Source organism: Trematomus bernacchii, unplaced genomic scaffold (assembly GCF_902827165.1).
Source record: "Trematomus bernacchii unplaced genomic scaffold, fTreBer1.1, whole genome shotgun sequence".
In the NCBI taxonomy this organism is placed as follows: domain Eukaryota; kingdom Metazoa; phylum Chordata; class Actinopteri; order Perciformes; family Nototheniidae; genus Trematomus; species Trematomus bernacchii.
Window position 1 is genome coordinate 5,088,912 of NW_022987662.1, and position 18,960 is coordinate 5,107,871.

Genomic DNA, 18,960 nt, shown 5'->3' on the forward strand with positions numbered 1-18,960 from the left:
CAGATCAGATTTGGATTTTGGGTAGTTCAAAACCAAAAAACAGGATTAGGATCACTTTGATATCCGATCAGATCAGGAAATCCAATCCAAGCTTTAATCTGGATCAAATCTTCAAAATGGGTAACACAGGATTGGGATCAGTTTGATCCCAAAAAAATGGATTATCCTGATCCCACCAGGAGGTGGATTACCAGAGCAAAATGTACTGTACAATTTATTTTAAAATATGTTTCAATTTAAATAAGATGGCAAAGTTTGTTAACTGAAATAATATACCATTTTTAGCCTTCATGGGAAATACATTTTATTTTTCCATTTTTGCTCACGTTTGTGGTGGCCTATTTTGTTTTCAACCAAATGTTGATGACATAAATGTTTATGCTCATAAAAGTATCACAACAACGATTGTCAATCACAAATGTAATTTAGATTAAAGAAAAAATATCTTCAACAAAAAAAAGGTCCATCATCTGTCATCACCTTTCAAAAGTAATTGCGGACAATAGCATCTCGCATTGCACCACCACTCAGTCTCTCATTTAGAGGGAAATCCATAGGTGGGCCTAGATCATCAGCAGGTGCGAGGGACTCTGGGGGATCATCGATGTCAGAGAGGGGGACTCTGCGATGGACAGCGATATTGTGTAGCACAGGGGTTTTCAAAGTGTGGGAAGGTGAGCCTCCCCTCAGAGAACATATGAACAGCCGCGCCCCCCCTCCCAATTATTATTGCTATTATTATTATTATTATTATTATTATTGTTGTTATTACATTGCATTTCAAAGAGGTCCAGTAAGAGAACATGTCATTAAATGCTCTGTTTTCGCTGTCTACCTTCCGCCATTTGAAATTATTCCGACTGTTTCTCTCCTCTTGTCTCGTCTCTGTGAGTGTTTGAATCTATTGTGCTGACTCACTGACTGCACCGATTTGATTGGCTGAGTAGCGTCACCTCCTTAAAACATTAAACAATCACTTTTTAAAACCTTTTTATCTTTATGTTTTAAACATATTGTATAAAACTCCTCCACTACTTGGACTATTCCTTGCACCCCTCTAGAATAAGCCCGAATGGTCTCAACCATATTGCATCAGTAATAACGTGCACTTGTTGACTTGTTATAACAAGATCGCAAGGACACTGGTAGCGATCGTACAATTGAGTGTTGTTCAGTTTGTGTGTTGTGGAACATGCGTGTCCGTGCATGAAAATATACCACACACCCAATTACAATAGCATGTTCAATTCACTACCCTGGAAGTTAATAAAGTTGTTAAAGTTGGAACAGCCTGTGGACAGCCGTTCTTCCTTGCATGTCAGTTCAAGGGTACTATGACTATGCTTGCACGTCATGGTACCATAGCACCTCCAAGGCGCTAAAAATAAAACTTCAAACATCGCAAAATAAACTGGTCAGACTACTGCTTGACCTTTCATCTAGAACCCACCTCACCTCTGCCCACTTTGACAACCTAGGATGGCTTAGAGTAGACGACAGAGTACAGCTACTTGCAATGGGCCTGGTCTACAAGATCCACTACACCTCTATGGTACCCATGTACATGTCAAAATTCTTCCCAAAGGTCAAGGAATACCATGATCATAACACCAGAGGGAGCTCCACAAATCATGTAAAACCCAGATTTGGCACAAAAAAAAGGGGAATACACGTTTCGCAATTATGCCACATCAAGGTGGAACGCTCTTCCCACAACTGTAAAGGAAAGTAAAACTATACTTACCTTCAAAACCTCTCTTAAAGAGCACCTTCGGGGGAAAGCATTGCAAAACTGGCCCCGGTAATGGTACAAATCTCAACCAGTCGTACAATGGACAGCTTCCCCCCACCATCTATGTATATACTCGCATTTTAGACTCTGTTACTAACTGTATATCTGTAGACTTGGTATGTCTTAAATGTCCGGTTAGGATGTATTAGAACGAAATCTAAAATGAAAATTGTAAATAAGCCATCTGTATGTAAAAAACCACCTGTATGTAAATTGTAAATAAGCCATCTGTATGTCAAATATGTCATATGTCTTAAATGATATGATGAATTGGAAATGGGGGACCCTGATGTAAACAAGACGAAAGTCTTTCTCTGGTCTGCATCCCCTTAACAATTGTATGTTTTGAGCTGTACTGTACTGTACCCAATATACAAGCTGTTAATAAACTTTTCAATCAATCAATCAATCAAGTCGCCGACACCTTCTTACAGAGGACAGGCACATCTAGCTGCAGCACGACCCGTATATTTTCGCACGCCGTGTTCTCAACACATATCTTTTAAACATTTTTAACATTTTCAACATCGTGGATACATCCTTATATGCTCCCGGCAACACACTGAACGTCAACTTTATCTCCTTATTACACTCACCCCTACTTTAGTGGGAACAATGAGTCTGCGTCTTTGATGCACACAGGAATAAACGCAGATCATCCTCTGGCTGCAGCCTTGACCGGCACTTCCTTTGATCAGAGTCAATGCGGAAAACCCGCACTCACACAGGTAGGTGGAGGTGAAGGGAGTGAGCACTTTAACAGCCTTTTTGGCGAGGTGGGGGAACTCGGTCTCCACAGACAGGCAAAAGTGTGCAAATGTCACTTTACTCGTCTTTTTCTCGTTATTATTTTTTCTCACGCTGCGCCTCCCCTGAAGCTCTCTGGCGCCCCCCAGGGGAGGCGCGCCTCACACTTTGGAAACCGCTGGTGTAGCACAATACAAGCCAGTGTTATGCAGCATGCTCGTTGGGGTTCCACTCTCAGATAGTTCAGGCATGCAAAACGCCTCTTCAGTACTCCATTCAAGCGCTCAATGACACACCTTGTTCTTCCATGGGCGTTGTTGTAGCGCATCTGTGAGGGAGTGTTTGCCGTGGGAAAAGGTGTCATCACCCATGGTAGGAGTGGGTAGGCACTGTCGGCTAATATAACTCCATCCGGCCTGTTGGTTTGAAATTCAGTGAACAACCGGCTCTCTCTGAAGATTCGTGCATCATGGACTGACCCAGGCCATCTCACAACACAGTTGGTGATGGCAAGGTGGTCAGCATCTCCCACAATTTGCACATTGATGCTGATCCCTTTCCTGTTGACATATTCCCACTCCCTCTGACGAGGTGCTTGAATATGTACATGGGTGCAGTCGATCACCCTAATGGTGTTGGGCATGTCTCCCAGAAGAAAAAATTGCTGCTTCACTTTGGCAATCTGGCCATCATTGGGAAAAGTCACAAAGTGATCCAGCAGGCGAGCCAGTGCATCAGACACAGCTGTCACCACTTCACCCACTGTTCTCCTGTGGACTCCCATGCTGTCAGCTATGACCTGATAGAATGTTCCACATGTGTAAAAGCGCAGGGCAATGAGGACCTGTTCCTCTACAGTCAGAGCATGACTCCGCAAGGTTCTGCACTGCAGTTGTGGCCTGACCAGATCAGCAATGTAGTTGATGTCATCAAGTCCAAATCGAAAACGATTGTACAGTTCTTCTGTTGTGTACTGTTGGAGAGGTTTGGGGCGCTCGGTGTGGACCCTTTGGCGGTAACCTCTCCTTCCAGCATGGAAGATGTGAACAATCCCTGCCATGACTGTGTTCGGACTGTTCTTTCAGTCAGTAGGCCTACATCAGTCTCTGAATAATAAGTAATTGCAAATACACACCTGGAATGCATGTCCAGATTGGTTAGGGCCTGTGGTTAATTATGTAATTAATAGCAAGGCCAGACCTATAAAACTAATTGCTGACCTGACCAAACCATTGAGTTGGAAAGATGGACAAAAAGGGGCCTAATTTTACATCTGCTGAGACCCGTGCAGATGGGTCTGAGCAGATGTTGTTGGATGTTGGAGTGGCAGTGCGCAAAGTTTACACCGCGTCAAACAGCACTTTGAAATGGAATGAAACCCATCGATGGCACACTATCCAAATCAAGACTCGAACGTTTTTTTCATATGGAATGCAGTTGGAGGTCAACCAATCACAGAGCTTGAGAACTAATCACGGGGTTTGTCAAACAAAGCACATGGTGTAGTCCTAAACAATAGCTGAGGATTCTGGGTAGTGTAGTGTCTTCTGCCATCCTAAATCGAAGGGGAAAAATACAAAAGCATTGCACACAATTTAAACCAATCAATGTTGTGTAATTAGCAAGGATAATCTGGTGTTTTTGAGTTGATGAGTAGTGCAGATATCACTGTAAAATCAATCGACAGTAAGGAGAATAGTTACTTCCGGGTGTAAAATCCTCTGTTATCCAATGGGAATGGACGCTCACATTGCCTTTAAACAGCCGCCGACATAAACGGATGCGGTGCTTCCATGAGCGTCAAATACCGCCGCTGATGGGAATACATTGCAATCAGTTGAAGGCTCCTTGCGTCCGTTTATGAAGCTGAAGGAGCCTCGGCGCGTCCCAACTGCACGCCACGGGACCCTGACCAAGCGTCGCTCCTGGACGTTTAGGGAGTGAGAGTGTGTTGGCCATTGGAGTGTTGCTTGTGGAAGACATTCTCAAGCAACCGTTTCGCTTCTCATGCACTGATTCGCTAGCTGAACAGCCAATCAGAGTGATTTCTTTGTCCGACTGCCTGTGGCCGACGCACGACCATGAAAGGCCAAATAAGGCGTGTCACGGCCGACGGTGCGGGACACACCAAATTGAGTTTGGGCGACAGGGCACGCTTCGTCGTCCGACTAACGAAAACGGCCGATTTCGGCCTGGTGTGTCAGGGCCTTTATATAGCATCCTAGTACTACAATTTTCCAGGAGCTTGCATGCTTATGATCATCTTATTAAAGGTAGGGTAGGTACGTTTGAGAAACCGGCTCGAGATACACTTTTTGTTATATTCCATGGAATGCTCTTAACATCCCGATAGCAATGAATATCTTAAGTGCTTTGACAAAAAATTCATAAAAAAGTCATCTGTGGAAACCGTAATACTGTAAAAAGCACGACCAATCATTTTAGCCGGCCCGGCTAAAATAACTGGATGGCCTACCTGCCTGTCAGCCTTCCATCTGTGCACAAACTTATCTCGTGCCCTCATTGGTCATGTGCACGTTCGTGTGTGTTGGAGGAGGGGCTCTATAAGGAAGTGGCAGATTTTCTCCGGTTGTGTATTTTCAAATTCTAGCGATCTCGAGCCGGTTTCTCAAACTTACCTTCCCTACCTTTAAGGGGTATAAAGTATATTGATAAACTTTCATTTCAGGTCGTCAATGCACCTGATGTGACACACACCATTGAAGATGAGGTCCTCCTGACCCTTGTGGATCCAGAAGCTGGACCTTCAGCCAGGCCTGATGACACACTGCAAGAGCCACCTCGAAAGAGAAAATGCAAGCGCACCAGAAAATCAGAATCAGAATCAGAATACCTTTATTAGTCCCACAGAGGGGACATTTGCATCGTTACAGCAGGAAAGAGCCACAGACAGCTTAATGTTACCTATGTTAAGAAAAAAGTACTAAGTTATGATATAATAAAAATATAATATAAAAAAGAAAAGAAAAATACTTTCCAAAATACAAATCCTGTAACAGTTCTTAGGATTTAGCAGCCAGGTATATATTACACAGTTATTAATGGCATATGTATATAATGTATATATTGCACATATAGCACATATTGCACATAGTATGATGGTATTTAACTGCAGCAAGTTACACAATTTACAAGATACAAAATGCAAAAAAAACACACCTTGTAACGGTTCTAAGGATTAGCAGCCAGTTATAAATTACACAGTTATTAACGACATATATATACTTATATATTGCACATATAGCACATATTGCACATAGTTGATTGGTATTTAGCAGCAAGGGGTGATATAGTCTGTGTTGTGGTGTGTGTAGGGGAGGGGGGGGGGGGGGGGGGGGTGTCTACTAGGGGCTGTGCTGGTTGTATAGTCTGACCGCTGCAGGAAGGAAGGACCTGCGGTATCTCTCAGTGAGACAGCTGGGGTGCAGCAGCCTGTCGCTGAAGGAGCTGCACAGTGAGGACAGGGTGTCCTGGAGGGGGTGGGACATATTGTCCAGCAGGGAGGACAGCTTGGCTGCCATTCTCCTGTCTCCCACCACCTCCACAGTGTCCAGAGGACTCCCCAGGACATAGCTGGCCTTCCTTACCAGTCTGTTCAGTCTCTTCCCGTCAGCAGCCGAGATGCTGCTGCCCCAGCAGGCCACACCATAGAAAATGGCTGATGCCACAACAGAGTCGTAAAAAGTCTGGAGTAGTACCATACCATGCCAACCTTTCCAAATCCAAAAGAGGTAGGTTTGCGCGTGGCAAATGTGCACGCCCGAATTAGGTGATCAGAAGAAATGGAACCACATGAATTACTGGTATAAACCATGCATTTAATATATTGCATGCATCACATCATCAATATATCATTACACAGAATGTTCAGTCATTTTAGTGCTTGGTACGTGGCGGATTTGGCTTTCTTCAGAAGTTCAGGGTCTGGTTTCCAGTTGCAGCAGGTGAATTTTTTGAAGATATTTATCTTCCCTGCCAACAGACCACACAGAGTGTTTCGGATGCCATAAGTTTCACTGTAAACACTTGACTTAGAATGGCCTTCTTTGCCACGCCCAAGCTGGCTCCGCTGATCAGTAGTGATCTTGCGCACCATGCTGAACAAGGCCTCGCAGTAGGCATTGCTGTGAGGCACAAGCAACACATGCTGGGCAACTGTGTAGAGATTCTCATAACAAGGCTGGCTTGTTGCAGGATCCCTCAGCTTTGCCATGGCAGCCCAGAAAGCATCAACCCGCTCTCCATCTGTGTAAGGGGGTAGGTCTGTGTCTTTGGCGGACTGGTACTGCATGAATTCCACACACACAGCATCCTGTTTATCTGTTGGGACAGCAGAGGCGGGCAGTTCATCCAGCAGCTTCAGAAAGGACCTCATAGACAGATTCTGTCGAACAGCAGGGTCCACCACAACAGCATTGCAGATGAGATTGTCTTTGAAGGGGAACTTCTTTGCCATATAGGCCAGCACATTCACATAGAAGTCCCTGACCTCCAACCTGAATTTCTTCACCTCATGCATGCCCTCCATGTCTTCTTTTATGATCATTTGCATTGCTGCAAACCCCACGAACAACTCCTGGCTGTCTTTCTGATTGGAGGGATTTCTGAAGTCCACCTGAAGGACATCACTCTCCTCCTGCAGTACAGCTGGCTTCACCAAACAGGACAGGAAGCTCTGAGAAAAAAGTAATTGTGTGGATTAACAAAACAAGATATGGCTTCATCACAGAATGTACAATTTATAATAGTTCCCAGAATCATTAAACCTGTACTACATTTATAATCAAGTGTAATTGTTCTATTGTATAAAACGTTATTTTTTACATATATACGACTGAAATCTTATGCTATCTACAATAGTTAGAATACCTGATAGATCTTCAGCATTGATGGATACAGCCGATGAATCATTGGGGCGTCAGACTGCAGGAGTACGTTGAAGCTGTCGAAGTTTGGCAGGATGGCATGTAGAAAGTACATGTACAGCTTTGCTGTTGGACTCTTGAATACTTTCAGAAGCCTCTGTTCACGAGCACCACCCTTCTTCAACCTAAATGAAAGGTAATAGGTGGTTAAAATATTAATACAAATATAAGGTATGCTGGTTGATGAAGAACATTCAAAACATTTTATTTTCACAACATTTAAAGTAAACATGCATTGTCTATATTTCTTAATGAGATATATTTCACTTTTCACAAAATGTAGAGTATAAGTAAATAATTACTCTATAGTACTTAATTAAATTAATAAATTAGCTACCTAAATCATGGCCTTTTATTCAAGATTACTTATTATTCTTTTCAGAATGTAGCCTATTTATTTATGATAGCATTAACGCTATGCCTAAATATTTTTACTAAATATTTGTATATGGTTCTCAAAATAAATACCAATGCTGAGCTTACCTCTGTCTCTTCGACGGAGGCTCCATGTCATCTTCATCAGCATCGAAGGTTGACAAGATGTAGGACCTCAAGCCTTCCCAGAGATTGAGCGTCCTCTCGATGCACTTGTGTAGGCTGAGCCATCTTGTGGAAACGTGCTTCAGGATCTTCCTCACGACCACATCATTGAAGACGAGAAACTCCCTCAGTTGATGCTTCCTCTTGGCACTAAGAAACAGAAATGTAAAATAGTTTAATATAATGAACTTGAATATAAGTTTAATATCATAATTTATGTGCCATTTCAAATGGAAGAAATTAGAAGAACACAGACTAAAACAGCAATGTACAGACGAATCAGATGATTAAACATGATCTTAAAATATATTTTATATATTTTTTTATTTATTTTTTTGTAATCATTATTTTTAATACTTTCTGCTGACACTAGGTGGGGCTGTGCCCCTAATGACCAGTCGCCACTGGCCATTTGTCTAGTAATTAAATATAACAAATTAAGGTTAAAAGGATAAAACACTCATTTAAATTGTAAAGCATGCAAATATATTCCCTGAATTTTATATGAAGTGTTCAGTAATAACTTTGCCCACCTTTTATCAAAATGATAGTAGAGGTCTATGATGAAATCCTCCACATCGAAACTTCGCAGCGCTTTCCCACCAGTCTTGGCTGCCAGTGCACTAAGGTGGCATGGGCATCCCACTAAATGGATGTCTTTGTTGCCCTTGCGGAGGTAGCTCATCACACCACGATGCTGTCCAGTCATTACAGACGCGTTGTCTGACGAGAAAGCCACACACTGTTCAACATCTAATCCACCTTGTTTAAGGGACGCCTTGAGGGCCGATGCGATGTTCTCACCAGTCGCTTCATTTACGACTGGCATGTCAAGGAATGAAGTTGTGATCAGGCCAGTCTCTTCATCCACATGAGTGATAAGTACTGGGAAGAACTTATCTTCTTCGTCGCTACTCCCATCAGTTGCCAAGCTGTACGGCGCCTTCTTCAAACCCACAGCCTTTTTCAGTCCGTCAACCGAGTGGCTTGCCACACTGTACGCTATATGTGTTGCTTTGGTACGTCCACATGCATATTGCCGGGCAATTTCACTATCCGGAAACATCCGAGACACCAGCTTTGAGTAGTGATCATTCAGGGCGAGTGGTAAATTGTGCTCGATCACCATTCCTTGGAATAACAGTTCGGCATTAATCACAGCAGTTGACTGGTTCTTCTTAACAAACATATTCATGACAGATAAAGTAGTACCCTTGACTGCCATCGCATTACTTTTGTGTTTTTCGGTGGCTATGTGTTTGACTACATCGTTATGTCCGCCATGGCAAATCGAGACGTCGGACCTACACAATTCGCAGAATGCGTGCTTCTCTCCTCTCGGCGATACCTTGATGAACGGGTGACCTGCTGTCCACTTGGCTTTAAATACATTGTCCCACCGCTTGGTGGGCTTCTTCTTCTCGGGAAGTTCCATATCACAACCATCAAAACCTGTCGCTGTGTGTCGCTGTCGGTGTGTTGCTGTCAGTGTGTCGCTGTCAGTGTGTCATGTGAATAAACAACACTTAACTGGGGCGCCAAAACCAAACACTAATCATGTGACGAGCAAATCCAATTTCATTGGATAGGAGCCAAAGTCGAGCAGCTTGTCAGTGCGCCAAGGGGCATTTTAAAAAAAAATAATTTGGGAAGATTGAAATCGGTAGGGAAAGCCAGCTAAATTGGTAGGCGGTAGAAACATGTCAAAAGCGGTAGACTACCGCCCAAATCGGTAGGGTTGGCAGGTATGGAGTACCCCCTGCACCCCGAAAGACCTCAGTCTCCTCAGCAGAAAGAGTCTGCTCTGTCCATTCTTGTACAGAGCAGCAGAATTATCAGTCCAGTCCAGTTTATTGTTCAGGTGAACACCCAGGTATTTGTAAGATTCCACAATCTCAATGTCCGCTCCCTGGATGTTCACTGGTGTCGGGGGGAGTGTTGGCGCCGTCTGAAGTCCATCACCAGTTCCAGAGCAGAGGGATGATGCCTACGAGACACTGTTGAGCCGTGAAACGGAGAGGGCAGAGATTCAGATCCGTCTGGCAGAAGAACAAATACAGCTGTGCCGGCTTCAGCAAACTGAAACCTCACTAAGAATTCAGCTCCTCAAAGCACGCCTGGATGATCCAGCTGCCTTTGAATGAATGTTTTTTTGTTGTTACCCTAGTGAGAGTATTTTTTTAAATTACAATTCCATTCTGATTTAATGTCCTTTATGTATTTAAAAATATAATTAAACATTATAGATGTCTCTGCAATGTGGTCTCTTGTCTTCCTTGTATTATTTTTCATATCCACTAGATGGCGATCGGTAGGATTAAAGCACTGATATTCAGGATCTAGTAATCTTGAAAAGTCGTAATCTGGATCAGGGTGATCCTATCCTGAATTGCTTTGAACTACAGGGACAAAATCTGGCCGATTTGTGGATCCTGGATCACAAAAAATGGGATTTCAAAATCTGGTCGGATCTGATTGAGATTAAAGTTTTGAACTCCTGGCCGTGTGCAAAAGCTACAATCCCAAAGTTTCCTTTTAGAGGGAGTTTCTTGTACACACATTCAGATATTTTACTTAAGTAAAAGTTCTTAAACTACACAGTAAAAATACTCTCTCTGATACAAGTATATGTCCTGCATTAGAAACGTTACTTAAGTAAAAGTAAGTGAGTATATCAGCAAAATGTATAGTATTTAAACATAAAAGTGTATGCAAAGAAAAAAAGAAACATACCAAATATATAATATTGTTCAAAACAAATAAGTAAATTAACTTAATGTTCATGCCAAATACTTACTAATCTCTAAACTGGGTAGCTGATTAACAGATTTAGCTGTTCTCAGTTATTTTTAACTTCATCCGACTGCTTTGGCCATGCTTCAGTATTATTGCTTCAGCTTCTTTTTTTAATGAAAGATATTTCTATACTTCTCCCCTGCTCAGTCAGCCATTCTGCTACCCTCAACGCCCTAAATGTTGGGATTCCCTTCAGACTTTACACACAGGCCTGCTCAATCACCTCATTATGCAGTAATGTGCTCCACCTGTGTGTGGTTATATCTGCTGAGCAGGACCCTCCCTCATCCTCAACAAATTCATTTAAAAAGTGCAAAAACCAGGGACCTTCACCAGTCTCCCAACTCTTGCCATGGGTTGTTCAGCTGGATTGGGGTTTGTAGTTTTGTTTTTTATCTATATATTTTAAATTAAGGTTTATTTTTCTTTATACATTTAAAATGTATTCAATCTTTTTCAGGTGGTTCATTCTCCTTGTAGCAGTTGTTAACATTGAGGCACAAAATAAGCACCCAATAAGTATGTTTTTGTCCTTTTGATATATTTTTCAACACACTTGTGTGCTGCTATCTAATATAAATCTTTAATCCCAGAAATCAACTCTAAATGCCTTGGAAACTTTCTGCGTGTGGATGTCAGTGGACTTGGAGGAAGTTTTCTTGAAGTGTCCGCTGTCATAAGTAAGCTGACATTTCAAATGTGTTGCTTTTTCTTAACTTAATCTCATTTTTTTTAATTCGAACTTTTCTTGTTCGTTTCCTCAGATAACTCTTCAATCATCCTCATGCCAAGTCTATCTTCTCAGTGTGGCTTCACCATCAAGAAAGACCACAGGGGAAACGCTGTGATCTATGCCTCCGTCCAAAACTGTTTTGCTCAAAATGTGGTAAAAACGACTGAATGCTAGTTTGTGACGCAGCACCAAATATTGCTTTTGACATGGCAATTAATTTTGAGACTTGTTTCCATGTGTTTTTAGGATGATAAAGCATTCACAACAAAACTAGGTCTGCGGCTACAATCTGACAATGTGGTTGAAGACGAGTTTCACCTGGTGGAAGAAACTTGCTACTACTCTCCCTGGGCCTCCCGGGAAATTATCTGTAAACCCAACTACATGGAGGCAAGTGAACGCAGCAGGGCATGTTCCCGTCTATATGATTAGTGGCTTGATGCCTCGTATGAGTGTCAAGGCCGGTACATTGCATGTCACTGCAGAGATTGATTATCACTTATGGAGTGGCCTCATTTCTAGGTGTCTGTGAAAAAAGCAGCTCCAAATGAATATAACCTGCCTGCATACTCCGACTCGGATCCCCGAAAAGCTGCTGAGGTACAGTAAGACTGGCTCATTTTGCCTTTTTTTCTTTTCTTATTCTAGAAACATCTTGTATGTAATGTCTTGATATTTGCCTCACAGCAACCCATGGACGCAAGCTTCAGAATCAACACAGTGGTGTTCTTCACTCCTGAGGAGAGGGTCATGCAGGTGGACGAAGCCCAGAGAAATGGTTATGGGATCTCAAGCACTCCTACCAGGCTGTTGCTGCGAAGCCCAAATCCTTCACGTGAAACATACACCAAGGATGTAAGTGGACTGCAGTTCACTGAGATTCAAACAACTCTCACTTGATATCTTTCCCCTCAGGCAGACTTGTTAAATCATTTGCAGCCCATTAGGTACTTGCTTACACTTGCAGCCATAGATAAAATAATGTAATCAGACAGCCTTTCAAATGCATTACTTTGTCTGGAATCCAGTTGGCACTCTTAAATCAGTGAGTTCTTATTTATAACCCCCCCATATTTTTACGAGGGAAATTATTATGTTACCACAGTATGCATTTACATCCACATGTTGTGTAATCTCCCCCCGCAGGTAGCAGGTGTGCCGATGACTGTGCTCAGCACCTTGATTATATTTGAGAAGACGAAGCTGACTACTCAACTTTATGCACGAGCCGCTTGTCCTCAAGCTCAGGGTAATGTAAAGAGACTCTGTGATGTCATGTCTTCTAGTGTTTTTCACTCGGAATTTGGGGCACTTTCTACTGTCAGGAATTAAAAAAACACATCTGCCAGTATTATTTCTGATTCCAGCTTTTTTTAAATATCAAACTTTTCTAAAAATGGAGCCAAAAATATCTTCCCCACCAGAACTTGTATCCAGGAAGAAGTGCTTTATTTTTTTTTTAAATGACACTTTAAGGATTTGTTACTGTATGTGGCTGTAAAACTGCTACATTCATAATTTGAATTCTCCTTTTTCAGATAGTTTAAATAAAATACGAATGATTAACTATTTGTTCAGTCAAAATGTTTTGAGGATTTCACTATTTCCGAAACGTTAGCCCTTTTCCTTAAATCTTTCCATGTTAGACCTTTCTTTAAGTGTATTTATTAGCTTTTTTTTGGTGTACAGGTGGGGTTTTCTTTACTGAAACCTCAATCCGCTGGTTCCTGCCGAGGCGCATTGACCCTCTGATTTACTCGAAACACTTCAGACTGTTGGAGATGAACATGGGCGTCGATGGAAGGAAGCTCGAAGCTACAGAGATTTCGGCCAGAAACTATTCCCTGACTCTCGATGACCTTTACGTCATTGTTGAAATCCCTATTGGGGCTGCTGGTTGCCAGATCAAGGTTAGATAAAACAATTGAGTCCATACATTGACGAGGTTGTTTTAGTCATGTATGCAGCTATGCAAAAAAAACATCTAAAATACTACAAAAGGGCAAAATGTAGATGTTTATATTTCTTGGATCTAAAGAATTTCTCACAACAGTGGAGAAATCAGCGTAGTTAAATGGTACATTCAAGTCATTTTAGACTTTAGAGACACAGTTTAACAAGCAATCACACTTTGTTGTTTCATGGAAAATAACACTACTGAAATCCTGTTGGTATGTACAAAACAAATGTAAACAGATCGTGTGAGTATGTTTGACTGTTGCAACATCTAGTGCTTCATTGCCAGACAAATTTCCCCTTTTCTTTAAATCTGTAGATGATGATGTTATTCAGGAAAGGCCTTACTCAGGATGTTTGTTTATGCAGAGTCATGTCCAGGATGGTCAGTACTTCACTTCTTATATGATTGAGCTGATGCTCGAGTTGCTCTGGACTGAAGACGACACTAATGAGGACACGAGATACAAAGTCTTCCTCCCCGTCGAGACCCCCCTGCAGCTTCAACCTCCACAAGTCATTGACGGTGAGTCATATTATCTTGGTACTCATGTTACTTTTTTACATAAATTGCAACCTGCCTTAATTTCTTCATTTTTGACCTACAGCCACTGTTCCCAAGGAGATGATGTTTAAGGCGTTGATTGGGCCGGTGGGCTTTGATGTAACGCTAAAGAACATCATCTCCCCCTCTGAGGTTCTGTCCTTGGCCGACTGCATTGCCAGAGGCTTTAAAGTCTTTGAACAAATGTCCCCTAACGGCTTCTCAAAGGTCTATACTGTTGAAGTGCCCTTCACGGACCGTGTCGTAGGACAAAGGGTGAGCCTTACACTCAACGTGGGAAATGAAATGCATTTTTTATTTAATTTTGTCAGCTAATAACTATCTGTTTCTCCCAACAGAAAGAAATGGGGGTTACAATTTACAATCTTCATCTGACCTTTGGCTTCCTGGTCCTGCCAAAGCATGCTCCATTTACTGCCACTGCTTATCTGAGAGCTAAACTAGAAGACATAGGTCTGTACCCATGGATAAGAGGAATTCATAACAAAACGAGCACAGATGTTTCAAAGTATTTTCCTCCCTCTGCAGATCTTCCCTCTGTCTCAGGTAGCTGTGATGATAAGAATTTCCATGTCCTCGTGAAATACGGGACCAAAGGATTAAACTTTCAGACCATAATGGGAAAACGAATGCTGACCTTGAGCCTGGCTCAGCAGTACGGCTTAATGGGCAACGACACACATTTCAGTTTGATTGTACCATCTTCTGCAGCTGATGCTACGGTCGAGGTATGACTCTTAACCAAAGTTTTAAATGTGCAGGGATTTATCAACATTTGTCACGATTATAGTCCTCTTTAAATCAATGTATTGTTTCTGAAAACTTCTCAGGCTGTTGAGGAGTCATCCATCAAGAGCAGACTGGATGTGACTCTGAGATATCCGAAGACCAACAAACATATCAAAGACTTCTCCTTGACTTGCAACTTCGTCACAAAGCTGATCGGTTTGTTAAAGAGAATACGTTTTCTTATGTAGGCTTGAATCTCCAATGCATACAAATGTCTGATCGTCTTTTTCAGGGTGTTTCCCTAATGGGACCATCACGGCTCTGGCTATAACCATGGAGTCTGTTCCCAGTCTGAACCCCCGACGGCTCACCCTCAGAAACCCCGCCTGTGGCCCCACATACAGCAACGACCAGTACGCTTATTTTGTCTTCACTGCAAACACCTGTGGGACGACCAGAAAGGTAAAGCATGCTGCTGAACAGCTTGCTGATTGCGGTATGTTTAAAACTGAGAAATGATTTTCCATTTGTCTTTTCTTAGTTTTTGCCCAATATGATGGTGTATGAGAATGAAATCTCCATCACAGATGAACTTGAATTGAGAAAGCTGTCACAGTTGAAGGAGCCGGAGTTTGTGTGAGTATCTCGAGACTTGGAATCACCAAGCTGAAGGTTGGATGATTAATTTATTATCAAAGCTGTTGCTTGAAAAATGACATGGAAGATTAATTAACAAAGTGCTTCCAGTTTTCTAAATGTCAGCTTTTTAATGCTTTCTGTTTGTCTTAACATGATAAACTTCAGGTCATTGGGTTTTAGACTTTTGGTCAGAAAAGAGAAATTCTCAGCTTGGACATTATTAAAAGAAATCTGGGTTTTGCAGCCGTAAACATTCATGTTCACCATTATGTAAACTGACAGTCTGACGCCAAATTTAAAAACAAATACAGAGACTTTGTAGGCTAACCATGTGACAAAAGTTAGAACTTTAAAGACTCTTAAATGGTATTTTCCTTATCAGAAGTCAACTGGTACGCCATAAATCCTTCTATGGTGCAATCCCAGATGTTAACGGTGCCAATTGGTAACAATTGAACAGTTCTAAGTGTTCCCACGTAAGAGTTTTCTTCTTTCAGGCTTCAGGTGTTCTGTTACTATGACATCAACACAAACCAGGCTATGGGCTTCAACACCCGACCTCGCAGGAGTGAACCGTACACTGACGATGCAAGAGGCGAGATGCAGGTTGAAATGAGAGTTGCTTTGGGTAAAGAAAGTTCTTCATGCCTTGTGTGGTTTGTTTTTGTCTTGCATGCTTGCTAAGGATTAGATTCATTTTTTTGAGTATTTGGAAACTCTCCCAAAGCTAGAAACTGGGGGAAATAAGAGTTCTTTCGATCATGTCAACACGTTGAAAAAGCTTAATGCAAAGAGATAGGATAACACTTTCTATCAAAATGCAGGATTTTGGGTAACTTGGACAGTTCATATGAATCTAGTTGCTTTAAGTAATTGGAATGGTTTTTTTCATAAAGTTAATCTTTAAACCAATGAACTGAGTTGGCACCTGGGATGTTGACTATGTAAATCCAAGTTAAACTCTTCTGCGTTATGCACCTTAATGTTCTGTGTACAGGCCGTTTCTATTCCTGTCTAATTCGGGTCAACATGTTCTGCTTCACTTCAGACGACTCCTACAGTGTGTTTCAGCGCGTTGAGGACGATCCCATCACAAAGTACCAACAACAGCCGCTGTATTTCGAGGTGGAACTGATGGGATCTTACAACCCTAAAGTATCTCTTGAGCTGGCGTACTGCTGGGTGACGTTGGAGGAGGACAAGACGTCCCTCCCTCGATGGGACCTCATCGTTAATGGGTAACTTGTATATATTTCTTTATTTATTTTTTGTCCCAATTAACTGTTTGTCAAACTGAACAAAAGGGATGGTTTAAAATCATAGGGTGCTCATTTTGCAGACTTTTGGACATCTTTACCCAAATAAAATAACTTTTTTTTTTTTCTCCCTCAGTTGTGCAAACTCAAGGGACCCGCACCCAGTGATCTTCCACTCTGTTTTGCCTAAGGGCAGAGTTCATTATCCTTCCAACTTCAAGCGGTTTGAGGTCCCGATGTTTGCCTTCGCCGAAGACAAGGATAACTTGAACCGCCAGGTACTATCAGTCATAAGAATAAATAGTCTTTTTATTTTTAGATGCTTCATGGTGCGTTCACACCGGACGCGCTGTTTGGGGGTGGCGCAATTACATGTAAAGTCAATGCAGAGACGCGGACAGACGCAAATTCGCTCCGACAGCGAGCATGAAGCGGTGGGCGCGATTTAACGGTGCCGCGTCAAATGCGAGAGTTCAATTTTTTTCAACTCGAGTGTCAAATTCACGTGACGCATTCTCGCAGAAGCCAATCAGCGGTGAGGATCTCAGCCTGACGTTCAACCAGAAAACATTAGCAGTTAGCACACAGAGCTCACAGCTCCTCATATCTGTTCAGAAACTGGACAAAAGTTAAACGAGTACAAACCACAGACTGTCTGTGTCATGGCGAATACAGTCGCTGGTTTATTTATGTCTGTAGGCTCATTGTTATGAGTGTGGAATGAGCATATACAACGTTAGCTTAGCCTGGTCGACCCGATCTTCATTCAACAAGCATTTAAAAAGGTTTTTCGCCTGCCGTCTTGGCTGCAGACTTGTCAAGCATTAATTTATGGTTTTTACCAACCGGTATCAGTATGTTGTTACTTCGGCATCATTTAGAAACGTGTATTACAATTTTAATCACGGTAAAATATGTTCATTTTGTTGTAGTTGTAGCTCCCGAGCCAGCGCGTCTTGTTTGAATGATGAGAGTAAACGCAGCCGCGGTGAAACTCGAGCGCTTCGAGCGATGTGAATATTAGCATCGCGTCCGGTGTGAACGCAGCATCAGAGTTTGGAAAACAAAAGTACGCTGTCTATAACAAACCCTTAAATCTGTTCATATCTTGTAGGTCTTTGTCCACTGTGAGGTGGTAATCTGTGATGTTAGAAATCCAGTGGATGCAGCTTGTAATGTGCAGTGTTCAGACCAGGACAACACGATGAAGGGTATGCTCTCATACATGCTGATTTCATTATCCAGTAATGTACAATAAGGTTTACATGTGTTTGCTCAAATTATAAAATGGGACAATGACTTTTGAATAAAGTGGCTAAGATATATATTTTTCTTTTTTCTCCCACAGGTCAAAATCGTGACGTTTCAGATGACCCTGGTTTCAAACACGTAACTTCAGGACCAATCATTATAATGAGCTCCTAAACAAAGTCCTAATAAAATATTTTTAAATAATTCACACTTGTAGTATTTTCTTGGGAATATTGGAGTTTTTTTTAATCTATAGTTGTGTTTTCTATGGTTATGGGGAGGTCCAAAACTAATTTTCCGTTCCAAATCACATATATTTAAATGTATTATGTACTGTACAGCAACTGCCTGTGTGTACGGTTTCATGCAATAGGCATACAATACGGACATACTGCTTCATCATAACATTGCACCTTGAACTTTAGTCTCCTGAGGCTTGAAAAATACCTTTCCAAAAGTGTGCCATATTTTAGTATTCATATTGTTGAAACTCAAAATATGCCTAATTTATGCATTTGTTGGAGACTGCCTGGAGTGAGCATTTAGTTAAAAAAAATATATATCTTTCTGACATTCATGTTAAACAACTTTTAAATCTGATTCATTCTTTTAGAAATATTAAACATTGTTCCGACCTTGGTAAAGAGGCCTTCTTCAGATTTTAACATTAAGGTGTGTGTGTGATCTCAAAGCTAGAGTGGAGGACAGCTTGAAATTCGCCTTCATATATTTTTTTTAAACCTGCCATAATTCCCAAACACTACACTCCTGAGACTTAATTTGTCATGACAAACGTAGGAAAACATCTCTAAGCTTGAAAAATAAATTAAACCAAATGCCTCTTGAGGGCATGAAGTGACAAAAACGTTCATGTCTCCATTAAAGCCAATTGTAAATTCAAGCTGATCTTTACTCACAGCATTAGCCGCACACCTTTAGTTAATCTGCCAAAAAGGCCACATTAACCCGAAAGTACACAAAAAGCACACTTCAGATGCTCAACTTCCTTC

General features: G+C 41.7%; 1 protein-coding gene across 2 annotated transcripts; it reads left to right on the plus strand.

Annotated features, from left to right (window-relative positions):
* Window positions 1–11,111: 11,111 nt before the first annotated feature.
* LOC117487053 lies at window positions 11,112–18,160 on the plus strand. 2 transcript variants are annotated; one of them, XM_034135718.1, is made up of 21 exons: window positions 11,113–11,196; window positions 11,282–11,340; window positions 11,415–11,501; window positions 11,586–11,707; window positions 11,801–11,944; window positions 12,077–12,154; window positions 12,242–12,409; window positions 12,701–12,803; window positions 13,244–13,464; window positions 13,880–14,036; window positions 14,119–14,330; window positions 14,414–14,528; window positions 14,604–14,803; window positions 14,906–15,020; window positions 15,097–15,266; window positions 15,346–15,440; window positions 15,941–16,071; window positions 16,492–16,681; window positions 16,836–16,977; window positions 17,814–17,910; window positions 18,048–18,160. In XM_034135718.1, exons 1-21 carry the CDS (start codon window positions 11,174–11,176, stop codon window positions 18,122–18,124), a joined length of 2,706 nt encoding a protein of 901 aa, XP_033991609.1. In that variant the 5' UTR covers window positions 11,113–11,173; the 3' UTR covers window positions 18,125–18,160. The 2 variants fall into 2 exon arrangements, with proteins under 2 accessions (XP_033991608.1, XP_033991609.1); XM_034135717.1 differs by having other exon boundaries at window positions 11,112–11,196; window positions 14,414–14,803.
* The last annotated feature ends 800 nt before the right edge of the window (window positions 18,161–18,960 follow it).